General features: G+C 42.9%; 2 protein-coding genes across 2 annotated transcripts; both read right to left on the bottom strand.

Annotated features, from left to right (window-relative positions):
• Positions 1-5522: 5522 nt before the first annotated feature.
• On the bottom strand, positions 5523-6794 carry LOC311040582 (dolichyl-diphosphooligosaccharide--protein glycosyltransferase 48 kDa subunit-like; the record flags this gene model as incomplete). The annotated part of the gene is made up of 1 exon (XM_084050913.1): positions 5523-6794. One exon carries the CDS (start codon positions 6792-6794, stop codon positions 5523-5525), a length of 1272 nt encoding a protein of 423 aa, XP_083907039.1.
• Positions 6795-10549: 3755 nt separating this feature from the next.
• Positions 10550-11245, bottom strand: LOC311040581 (casein kinase II subunit beta-like; the record flags this gene model as incomplete). The annotated part of the gene is made up of 1 exon (XM_084050912.1): positions 10550-11245. One exon carries the CDS (start codon positions 11243-11245, stop codon positions 10550-10552), a length of 696 nt encoding a protein of 231 aa, XP_083907038.1.
• Between the last annotated feature and the right edge of the window lie 1732 nt (positions 11246-12977).

Raw genomic sequence — 12977 nt, 5'->3', positions numbered from 1 at the left:
AACTTCTCTCTGGCTTATAAAGCACTTTCACCTGCAATACCACATTGTCCTGTTTGGCACGGACGCTATTGATCCAGTTTGTATGCATGTTATCTCCTGGTTCTGTGTGGAAAAAGTAAAAAAAAAAGAAGAAAGAAATTAAATCAAAATAAAATATATATATATATATTTTGGTTGGAATTGAAAAACGGGAGGGATTGTACCCTGATGTGACGTCACGTCAGGGACCAAATCAGTTTGGCCTGTTTTGAGACCAATTTACAGAAAACCCCAGATTTGCTGTGAAAGCCTGAGTGTTCAAACTGGTTTATTTTTGGGGATAGAAGAGAGGTAGGGGAGACCATAAACACAAAGAAGAAAAAGTTAAAATTCATGGTGTAGTCCCTTTAAGCAATGCAGATGTTTAACAATAATTTAACTCTTGAGAGCGTGAAATGAAACCAAATAAACCTGTAAGGGTCCATTTGGTGTCATTTTACACTCAAGAGTTAAAGATCTATATGGGTCCATTTGGTTACCAACTCTCCATCATTTAGCTGGGGACCACCTGGAACCCACTCAAGGACCACTGGTGGTCCCCGGACCATTGATTGAAAACCACTGGTTTAGATCAATGGACCCCCAAAATGATATGTATGTGGCTGCAGACCCCCATCTCGAGTTAAAAATGTTTGCTTTAAAAAAATACGTATATTCAATGTTTTACACAAATTGTCATGCTTTAAAAAAAACAGCAGATCTACAAGCTTGTATGTCTGCTATTTTTGAATAGCCAAAGTATATGGATATAGTGGTTAAAATGATTGTGACGCTATATTAACACATTTAGCTGGGGATCAGCTAGTGTCGATCAGCTATTTTCCTGCGAAAGCTTTCCCTACAAAAACAGAAAAGACTCCCCTCTATAGAGCCCTAGGGACTTCGGTCAACTATATGGGGTTTAAGTGGTTAAACTTCATACGATCATGACAGGGTTTTGGTTGAAGATCAAAGCTCCTCATCTTGTCTAGATAATAATATAAGTCTCATGGACCTACAGTAAAAATGCATGTGTTTTTCTCGATTTTGGACAGGTGAAAAGAAATACCTCTGTAACGTAGGATAAACAAAGCTATAAAACGGTTGCTTCATCACCAGAGGAACTTGGCCGGTGTCCAGGCAGACTCAAACGCACTCTCTAAAAACTCTCTCTTTTGATCTATTTTAATCATAATTTAACTATACATTTTTAGGGTCCTTTACCTCTATATCTTCCAGACAGGATTGTGTGTGTGTGTGTGTGTGTGTGTGTGTGTGTGTGTGTGTGTGTGTGTGTGTGTGTGTGTGTGTGTGTGTGTGTGTGTGCGTGCGTGCGTGATATTCAACTGATAACTACAGAACCGACAATCGCGGTTACAATGTTTGTTTTTCCAGTGGAAAGAAGAGAGACCGTCTGTTGTATGTTGTCATCAAGAGCCATACAGTGTGTATTCATTGTATGTGGAGTATACTTTCAGTTGTAGTCATGATGGAACCAACCGGAGGTTGGGATTTGTAGGAAGGGGGGGTAGTAAAATAATGGTTAAAGTGGTTAAAATGATTGTGACGCTATATTAACTCCTTTTGCTGGAGACCCCACTTTGAAAACCAATTTGCTATACATATTATAGCTAAAATCTAAATTGACACGCGTGCTTTCTCGGGATTGAATGGGTTAATGTCACTGATTCAATGTCAAGAGTTGACATCAAGATATCCACCATGTGCAAAGAATGGAGTACATCACCGTTAAAGAATGAATCTGTATGAACTTCACAAACTCATTGCTCTCTATTCTACAGATATCAAAATTAAACTTTGATAATGATAACATTTTAATCTCTAAATGTGACCCCCCCCCAACTTCCTGTGTGTCCGTTCCATTATGCATAGTCAAGCACACATGGAAAAAAACAAAGTCTGACATATTTCAAAATTAGCATTTTTTTTTGTTTTTTTTTGGCTCTTCGGAGACTAGCCATCCACGGTCACTGGACCAATCATGAATTCAGGTGAATAACAAAACATTTATCAATGTGACAACATAGCCTGAATGCTAATATCCTATCATCTCTGTCAGGTGGAAACCTCATATGTCCCCAAAACTGTTACTTTTCAGGACAAAAATGGCAAGCTCGGAACGCGTTGCACCACGTTTCGAGCTTGTAGATCTGCTACTTTTGATGCTTTGGTGTGACGCTGTAGTATGATCAAGTAGGGCGTTAATTTACAAAAAAAACACATGAATATGGAGGTTTCTGCCCGACGGAAACAATAATACGTATTCCTTCCCCCCCATGACCAAGCTCCGCACCATGGGCGACCGGGCCATCTGCTCCACCGCCGCACACCTGCGGAATGCCCTCCCCGACCACTTGAGCGTACCCCCAGGTAAGATGGCTGCCAGGAGCTTAAAAAAATCACACCCTGTGTGAAGAGAGTGGTGCCTTTGATGAGCCCCGTATTGACCCCCGTATTGATGTTGTCATCAATGTTTGTTTATTGGACAGACATACATACATACGGACACACGAACACAGTGGTTGGCACCACTCAAAAATGGCTATATCTCCAATACTTCTCACCCTATAAAGGTGATTTCGGTGTCCAACCCTAGGTTTTAGGGCTCAAGGAATGTGGCTGAGTCAATGAAATTACCATCATTTTTTTCAGCAGGTCAATCGTATGTGCTAAAGGTGACGTCAAGGTCTATCTGACATCTTCTCATCCAAGCAGGCAGCAGTCACCGGTTGACATGGGAATGACATGTACAGTATTCACCTCACCATTGATATGCAGCCGTTTGTTGTAACCCAGCAGGTATGCTGGAACTAGCCGGTACGCAGTTCTATAATGTAATTGTGCCTCCCGGTGGATGTCACAGTCATTCCTCAGCTACATTGCAAAACTGATGCAATAAGGTTCGGCATTGGAAATGCATGAGGTTGCAGCATGTATTTATTTTTCATTCGTTTTTGTGTCTCACAACTCCTCCATTTGAACAGATAGAGCAGTATCTGGACACTGCTCATCTCCATCCTACTGGCTGACAGTGGGTAGACAACTTAATTATTTCTACACTTCACATCCACCAGTTTGAATGGTCTGAGAGACAACGTGACATTAACTTGTCACCTTCTCTCTCATGGAGCACATGATGAAGTACTTCTTCCTTGGTTGCTGCATGGCCATGTGCTGTATTCTTGATTTGTAACCCAGTACCTATAGCTGAATATGCATGTGCTGAATATGCACGTGCCATAGAGGCTAAGCCAGACCTGGTCTGTCGGAGTGTGCAACACTTGTCTCTGCTCACCAGTTTGAGGAGCAGACTGTCATTAAAGGAGTAGTTCACCCAAAAAATGACTTTACTTTATATCAATTACACACCCCATGAAGCCTTGAATTCATGGAGATTTTTTTTGTTTTTGTCGCATTCCTAAGCCGATAATTTGATGACCGGCAGAAAGATGCTAATGGCTCCGGTAGGAGACTCAAAGGAGACTCTTTGAGTCTCCTACCGGAGCCGCCCGCCACGGTCATCAAATTATTGGCTCAGGAATGCGACAAAAAACAAAAAAAATCTCCATAAATTCATTTTGAGGGTGAACTATCCCTATCCGCTTAGCTTGTGGTTAAGCCAATTCTGTACTCATCATTAGATGTGTAGTACAAGGTTTGGCACATTTCGGAGGTGACTTTTTGGGGGCATTTATAAACATGAATTTGTTTGTATTCATGCTGTGAACTGTTTTTGTTTGTTTGTTTGTTTTATAGTTTTTAGAGTGTTTTATATAATTGTATACCAAAGACTGTTCTGTTTGTCCAAGAGCAAGGACCTCAATGGAAATACTGTATGTACTGTCTAAGTCTTCTATTCTTCATGTTTTTCTTTCTCTGAGAAAGTATACATGCCATGTGTTGTTTTCTATTAAAATAACGTCTAATAGATCAAAACAAAATGTCACAAAAGTAGGTCTATGCCACTTTCTAAGCAAGAGTTTGGAAATTTATAAAACATTCCGATATACAGATAGCATCTCTTCTTGAACTCTGACTGGGTACAGTGTGTTATGGCTATCTATACTCGTATAGCAACATGTGTCAGAATGATCAATGCTTTTGATTTCAAGTACTAAACCACAGGATAGAACATAAATGACTCACAGTTATAAGTTCTTACAGACATTGATCTCTCTCCCTCTCTTCCCCGTCTTCTTCTTCTTCTTCCCTTTCTCTTATGGAAATAACAAAAACTACGGAGCTCGCACAAAAACAAATTTAACCCACTGTTTTAAACTATATGATGTGACAATATAGTCACTGATTCTTCTGTTTCTGGGCTCCTAATTCACACGGTTCCTTTTATATAATAGTAAAAGTGTGCTCCTCGGAGCGCAGGTCTCCGCCAGGCCGGGTTGCCCTACCCAGGGCCCGCAAACTAGACAATCGGAAGAATCTGACCGTCTTGATCACATGACCGCAGAGATAATGTGTGCCGACCTGCGACAGGCTTGGACAAAATCGTAGTAGCAAAAAGTTGTTTGTTCTTTTTGCAAAAACTGACTGTACACCCATATGGTTCAAGAGTTATATGCCAAAACCTGACTAGGCCTGTTATGCACTGTAAGGAAGAATTACAGACATTGTTCTACAATTATGTATATTATCTGCCTTCTTGTTTCCCAAACAATGGGTCGGGACCCATTTCATTTTTATGAGTAATTATTATTCCTCTTTGTTTGTGTCCTACAATTCTTTTTTATTATTATAAAAAGGTCAAGCATTTTTCAAACAAATTTCTGAATAAAAAAAGAAGTTTAAGGAAGTGAAAATAGTCTATCTACAAACTCACAACGCGTTACCTTGTAGATGTGCTGTTTTCACTATTTTAAAAAATGGGGCTTAAGAGGTTAACTCATCGTCGAGGGGAGACAGCAAATGTTTCTTTCGGGCCTCGAGCTGAGGATTTACAGTGTAGATTGGGTCCCAGAGCAACAACAAACCAAAAAAAAACAATAATGGGGGTCCATGGCCTAATAATGCATAGCAAAGTGGGGGTCTTTGAAATTAAAAAGGTTGAGAATCACTGAACAAAACTATACTGGGACCCCCAATCTACACTGTAAAATCTTGCCTATTTAACTCCGAGAGGTACAGACCTGGAAGGGTTCACTTGGACCCCTGGTGGTCCCCGAACCCAGCATTGAGAACCTGTGTTCTGATTAGTCAGGATAAATATACAGTGCATGTCATTACCACAATAATAAAAAAGAAAGTTTTAGATTTAGACCTAAATAAAGTGTGAAGTTTTATTATATTTTTGTATTTCATGAGGTGTCCCAAATGTAGTGTTCATAATGCATTTTGAAGGACTGGCAAGTGCTTCAAGTGTCAGCCAGAGGATTGAAGCCAACACCCCCCATTTTCAACCCCATGCCCTAAAAAGACCAGATTAAAAATCCCCTTTTCGTTTCGTCCCTCCCCCCCAATCATTTCTGCTTTTAGTCAGACTTCTGCTTCTCCTTCATGTGTAGGAAGACGACGCTGAAGAGGAACAGGCCCGCCATCATGGAGAAAGCGCTGGCATAGTAAGGGTAGGCCGAGGGGACGAAGCGATCGTACTGCGTGTGCTGCAGCGGACGCACGGACACCTGCGTGGACGAGTACAGGTGCGTGTATCCCAGCCTGTTGTAGTCCACCCTGAACTGGAACACTCCGTACACGTCGGGCAGCCTGAACTGCACGCTGTACCTGCCTCTGTTCCCCTTGAGGTACGTCCTCACGAAGGGGTCGATCCTCACGAACTCTAGCTGAACGTCGTCCGCGTAGAAGGGAACCCAGTGGCCCTCGTCGGACAGCGTCTCGATCACAATGCTGTACTCCACCAGGTCGGTGATGGTGTACGCCGCAGGGGGGGCGCTCTCTCCCACCGGGTGATGGGCGACGTCGCCCACCCTGAGCACTCCCGCCTCCTTGAACACCCAGCGTGAGAGTGCCTCGGCCAGCTCTGCGTTCCCCGACCGCTCGTGCCTCGGGGAGCCCGGCGCGGCCTTCTGCACGGGCGAGTTGAAGAAAGCGTCACCGAAGAAGTCCAGCGAGCCGCTGAAGACCGCCCTGGCGTTGTTCCTGGCCTGGACGCCGGCGATGAGCAGGGTGTCCCTGCCGATGGGGTGGGACTCCCCCCGCGCCGGAGACACTGGTCTGTCCGGGAAGAAGGAGTAGGCGGTGGAGGAGCCGGTGAGGACGCGGTGGACGAGAGGGTTCTCCCGGTCCGCCGTCATGCCGACGCCCTTGAAAAGGATCGGCTTGTCGGAGGGTTCGCCGACAACGGTGGGGGCCTTCAGCAGGTTCTCCGGGTCGGCGACGACTAGCGTGTGCTCGCCGGGGTCGGACACGTCGTGGTTGTGGTGGTCGATGACGGCGGTCTTCTCCTCGTCGAACTCCACACCGCACTGAGCAGCCAGCTCTCTCAGGGGACGGCCGACGTCGGAGCTGGCGGCGACCAGGACGTTGTGGCCGCCGTCGATGAAGGACGCGATGGCTTCCGCGTTGACGTCGCCTCCGAAGTCTTCGACCGACGGCGAGAAGATGATCAAATGGTCATAAAGGAACCTGCCATACTTGATGAGGGACAAGGAGGGGTCATCCGCCGACTTGAATGTCATGTCGAAGCCTCGGTCCGCCAGGCCGCGGAAGAAGATTGAGTGAGTGTGTCGGATGTTTGGGTTGTCCAGCAGAACGAGCATCGTTCCATCGGCCCGCGCCGACCCCATCACGGACACCAGTATCACGAACAAGAGCGCTATGCATCTGGATCTATTCGCAGTCATGACTCCTGTAGTTCTCTAACGGTGATCGTTTAGAACTGGACCGGTTTTGTTCCGCACTGACTGCTTTCAGTGATGCCAGGATGTCATGTCAGTCATCTGATGATGTCAGTTCTATTGCATCAGTCGACTCCGTATATGGGCAACCTTTGACTTCCAGTATGATATTGACATTTGTCATGTATTTTAAACCACATGAAATATATTAGATGTGGTCACTCAGATTAGCCCTGGATAGCCAAACTCACAGGTATTGCCATGTCTAAAACACATACTATGGTGTCAAAGATAGGGTGTCAAATATCCACAAGAACGTTGCACTCCCCTAACTCGGGGGTCTTCAACAGGGGGTTCGGGACCCCTAGGGGGTCCTCAGAGTTACTACAGGGGGGCCACCAAATCTTTCTTGTGATATAAACATTTTTTTCTTTTTACATTAACCACTTGAATCCTAGCATCCCTTTTTTGAGGGGAACATTATAACCAAAAATATCAGCTCTAGAAGTTTATGCTGCGAGGTGTTGTGAGCTTGTAGATTTGACTATTTTCGAAGAAGAGGTTTGGTGTAGGGGGGGAAAAGAGCGGACCATAAAAAGCACAAGTATTGAGGGTTTTAGGTGGTTAACTGTCTGAAAATACACATTAGCGTGAATCCAACACAACACAATGATAGTGCTGTCAAACACGTCTATGAATCTATCTATGAAATCTATGAAAAAGTTTAATCAATGTTAACACAATGTTATATAATATGAAGTGGGGGAGGGGGGCTGCTTCATCTCTCTCTCAGCTAAGGGGTCCTTGGTCTGAAAAACGTTGAAGACCCCTGCTCTAACTGCTCCCGGGGAGGACGTTGGGGTCTTGCACTGGTTTCCTCCACTGTCTGTGTGGGAATGGATGAATGCAAAGTGCTTTATAAATGCACCATTTATTTTCTCCATTTGGTTCCATTTATACACTCTCAGAGTTATGGGGTCCTTGAAATTAAAAAGTTTGTGAACCACTGCTACACTAAATGGAACAGAGCCTTATTTAGTATAATTGGTAACACCTGTGAAAGAAGTAAGGAAGAGGCACAATTTATTTACAATATGGCTGCTGTGCATAGACCCTATTCTCCAAAACTTTCTCAATCTCAGATAAAATGCTTGGCTCCGCTATGTCGTACCCCCATCAAAATCTGAGGCTGGAAAAAGCAGCCTTGCGTATTTTGGGTCCTGCATGGTCGCGGAATGACCTGGAGACCAGACTCAAATTTGCTTTTGTGATCCCTATAGTGAGTTTTAAAAGGATTGCCATGGACACACTTCCCTAGACACTGCTCCCGCTTTGATGTTTTATAGCAAATGTTGTTGCTCTTAGTTTTATGTTGGTCACTTTGAAGATTATCTTTATTTTTAATTTCCTTGAGCTTCCTAGGTAGTGGGTATTGTTTAGGCGATTGTTATATGACTCATTGTTATTGTCCTGTATGTGTTGTTACTGGCAGAGCTGTGTAACATTTCACCAGTTCACACTCGTAAAAGAGACTCTAGTCTCAATGTGTTTTTTACTGGTTAAATAAAGGTTAAATAAAATACATTTTAGATCGGGGGTCTTCAACATTTTTTCAGGCCAAGACCCCTTAGCTGAGAGAGAGAGAGATGAAGCCTGACCCTCCACTACATATTGTACACAATTGTGTTGCAGATAAAACTTTTTCATAGATTTCATAGTGTTTGAAAGCATCGTCAGTGTTGTGTAAATTAATGTTGTTTTAGTTTTTTGTTCACATATTATTTCTATTAACCCTTGCGTTGTGTTAGAAACCTGCATACACATTTGGTGTTAGCGGGTCAAATTTAACCCGTGATTTAACTCAGCCCAAAATATTCAAAAAATAATTATTTTCATTTATATTTTTTATCCCACCTCATAGCTGACTTGATATTCATATCCATGTAAACACTTTTTAAAATATTATGTTGGGTTAGGGTTAGGGTTTCATCTTTCAATATATCTCGTTTTCAATTATAAAACTGTTAAAATTCACTCATTACATTTCCTATTCACTATTCATAATGAGTGCATTACATTTCCTATAATGAAGACAATGGATAATTAAGTTATCTAGCTATTATACTAATATTAGAACACACTTTCCAAAAAAAAAAAAAAAAGTAACATAAGAAAATGTTAATACTTGTTTTAGTTTTTTAACTTTGAAAAAATGTTAATATTATTTAAAAATAGTGACACTTGGTGTGTTAAGGGTCAAAATTGACCAAAGAAGGTAAAAAGTAATTTATTTTTCATAAACTCACATTTTATTTTACTCCTGATAGCAAATGCAAATTGGGTCTCTCTCACTCTCAAACATGTAAACATTGAATATTGACAATTTGGGCGGAATTGAGCCACACTTCTCTGCTGGGTCAAATTTGACCCTTACTTTTTTTTTGAGACCATCAGAATGAACTAAAATGGTGGTAGTTATTTGTGTTGCGTTAAAATAGCGGTTTCTGAGGATATCTTGAAGCCTTGTTCCAATAAAGAAATGTAAAGGGTACTTTTTACCTATTTAAACTTGAAAACGGGTAAGAAATTACCCTAACACAATGGAAGGGTAAATATGTTGGATTCATGTCAATGTGTATTTTCAGACAGTTCACCTTTGGGCTGTTCACACTGAGTACTATACCTATAACTATACACATATAGTTATACAAATTGTTCTAAGTCAAGTGGATGGCAGAGTTCACACCAGCTATAAAATAAATATTCATTATAGTGCCCAGTGTGAACGGTCCTAACTCTCAATTTTAAGTCAAATTGACCGTTGGCTCGCTTTGTGTTTGTTTGTTGATTGGATCTGATGTTTTCTGCTAATGTTCCGCATCAGACAAAGATTTGGCAGACCCCCTGTAGTTACTCTGAGGATCCCCAATTGAAGACTCCTGATTTAGATAATAACACAGTCCACTGGGCGGGATGAGGTTTCGGGGGCAGGTGACCCCTCCCCTTCTTAATAAGGTGTGTTCAGATCGTATGCGGAAATGTCTTTCTAATCGCTTGAAGCACTTAATTATTTTGGATGTTGGGCTGGGACCAAAAGTGTTCAACTAATGGCCTCTTCGTGCATAATTACTGTCTCACTATGTCTTACAGTACATACTATGGAACTGGAGAAACATTGTCAAATTGTCAAATAAAAAGAGGGTGAAATTGTGAGAATAGCTGGTGGTAATAATATTTTCACATTATCTGTGGAACCGAGTCAAACTAAATGTAATGCCTCAACTCCTACAATAGGCTCTATGCATAGCAGCCATATTGGAAAGAAATTGGGCCTCTTCTTACTTCCTTCACAGGTGTTACCAATGATACTAATGAAGGCTCTGTTCCATTCTGGTCAGGGAGCTGATATCGTGCATGTTGGCTCACTAGAAACACTCCATTTTGGTTCCCAAATGGCCCCTTATGGTGGGTGTGTAACTCTGAGAGTGTACAAATGGAACCAAGGTAAGGGTCCATTTGGTTCCATTTGTACACTCTCAGAGTTATGGTGGTCCTTGAAAATAAGACAACCACTATGCCACACTAAATGGAACCTTAATTAGTATTATTGGTAACACCTGTAAAGTAAGGCAGGGGCCCAATTCATTCCCAATATGGCTGCTGTGCATAGAGCCTATTCCTATTCCAAGTGCTTGTCAGTTCAATTATGATTTTTTTGCCGGGGTTGCGGCCTGAAAAGGTTGAGAACCACTGGAGTAGATGGCCTTCTCTGGACTCTTGAAGAAGCTGGACGCTGCTTGCAGTTGCAGCTGGTAGGCCTTGGGGTGGATCTTGAAGCCGTACAGCTTGGGGACAAACTGGCTGGTGGGCCTCTCGGGCCTGTGTTCAGGATGCACCATGAACAGCATGTGGGGGAAACCCGTGCCGAAGTAGGCTCCGTCCGTGCGGTGGTGCCTGGGCTTCTTGGGCGTGTACACGTCCATGCACTTCGGACAGTACAGCTTCACCACGGCCTCGCCGGGGACGTCCGACAGGCCGATGGGGAGCACGGGCTGGTTGTCGCAGTAGACCCGGAGGCAGCAGCCGAAGTCCCCCTGCTGGTACTTCTTCAGCATCTGCGCGACGCCTCGGTTGGTGAGGATGAAGCGCGCGTGGATGAGGCCGTACAGCATCTCGGCCGCCTGGTCCAGGTCGATCCGGTTGGGGTTGTCCTCCTGCTCGTCGTCCGGGGCTGCGTCCAGGATCAGGCCCAGGGCCTGGTGGTAGTGGGAGACCTGCTCGCTGAGGTCCGTCAGATTGAACTTGTCTTGGATGAAGTTCCGGTCGACCTCGCAGAAGAATGCGTTGCCCCTCAGTCCGCAGAACCAGGAGATCCATGACATTTCCTCTGAACTGCTCATCTCTAGAAGACCCTGCCTTCGGCTTCTTCTTCCCCCCTGGATGGATATACAGTCTAACAGGCCCGGGAAAGTATGTTGCTGGAGTAAATAAGCTGGATATTCTTACGGATAGAAGGGGTTCTGGATTGACAGGTGGGGCAGCAAACACAGATTGAGATGGTCAGGTGAGGTTAAGCCAGGTGTTGCAGACCAGGGATTGCAGTAGCTGTCATGTAAAGGACGGTTGATAGGAGTAACATCGGCTTAGAGCTTTGAAATCAGCTGCTGAGAAATGTTGGCGAGTGGCAACATTCACAGTTATCTGGGTTTCTGTATTATGCTACTTGTGACGTCATCGCGATGCTACATGTACATATTTGGGTAATTGGAGCAAGGTTATAATAATAGTTTTAGTTTTCATTAGTCTTCCAAGCAGATCTTAAATTTGTCTTTGTCTGAAATTTTATACAGGAAAAAAAAACGTTTGAATACCTACAGTAAGTATTGTTTTGCACTTTTGAAAACTTTTTTTAAAAGCAATTACTGCAGTATGTTTAACTCCAGTACAAATTTGACTGAGTCATTATTTTAGAAGCTGCTCAAGTCACAAACTTCCACTCGCAACCTCCGCTCTGGAAACACTAACCGCCTTTATTCTGTACTGTAGCAACTTTGAGATTGGTTTCAAATGTAAGTGCAATATATATAAAATGTATTATTATTATTATTATTATTATTATTATTATTATTATTATTAGATAATGTAGTGGAGTAAAAGTATAAAGTATGAAGTATGAAAAATGGGAAGACTCAGAAATACCTCAAAATTGTACACAGTACTTGAGTGAATGTACTTAAAGTTGCATTCCACCAGTGGCAGTCGGGCATTTAAAGGATGGATCGCTATCTATAATGTAATCACTCTTTGTTGCTTTTGTGATAAAATAACCCTGGCGCACCGCTCTGTCTGTTGACTCGGCTTCCATCGCCTGGGAACGCGAGAAATTAATTGTAATACATCGTCTCTGTCGGGTGAAAACCTCACACGTCCAAAACTGTTGCTTTTCAGGATTCCAATCCAAAAGTAGCAGATCTACAAGCTCGAAACGCTACTTTTGATGCTTTTTTTTGTGTGACGCTGTAGCCTCAGTCTGTGACCCTAACCCTATCAAGTAGGCCGTTCATTTACGAACAAAACACAAAAGGTTAGAATATGGAGATAAGAGGTTTTTCTGCCCAACAGCAACGACATGGAAAACAATCCATTTAAATGTAAAACATATCGTCGCTGTCAGGTGGAAACATTGTATGTCCAAAGTCGTTCCTTTTTTATTACTATCATTTTTTTTATTAAATATTGAAAATAGTAGATCTACATAAGCTTGTAGATCTGCTATATTTTCACTACTTTTGTGTGACATTCTTGCATAAATGAAGTATAGCCCATTAATTTACATAAAAAAACATTGAACTATGGAGATACAAGGTTTCTGCCCTACAGCAACAATTTGTACAGATGTGTATCACCTTTTATCTCCAATCTGTTTGACCCCTAACTACATTTCTGGCTGACTAGACCTGTGCTACTCAAGAACGCCGCGCGTTGGGAACGATGCAAATAGGGAATGCATGCCCCACCCTGTTATATGCAATACCCATTATACCCGTGCGCTCGCGCCACCACGGCTGGGCTGGGGTTCGATTCCCTGCCAGGGAAAAGGCTAGTGATGGTTCCTCGCATGTGGGGAGCTCT

The sequence above is a fragment of the Gymnoscopelus microlampas genome (assembly GCF_963454915.1).
Source record: "Gymnoscopelus microlampas genome assembly, chromosome: 24".
Lineage (NCBI taxonomy): Eukaryota > Metazoa > Chordata > Actinopteri > Myctophiformes > Myctophidae > Gymnoscopelus > Gymnoscopelus microlampas.
This window is presented reverse-complemented; position numbering and strand designations above follow the sequence as displayed.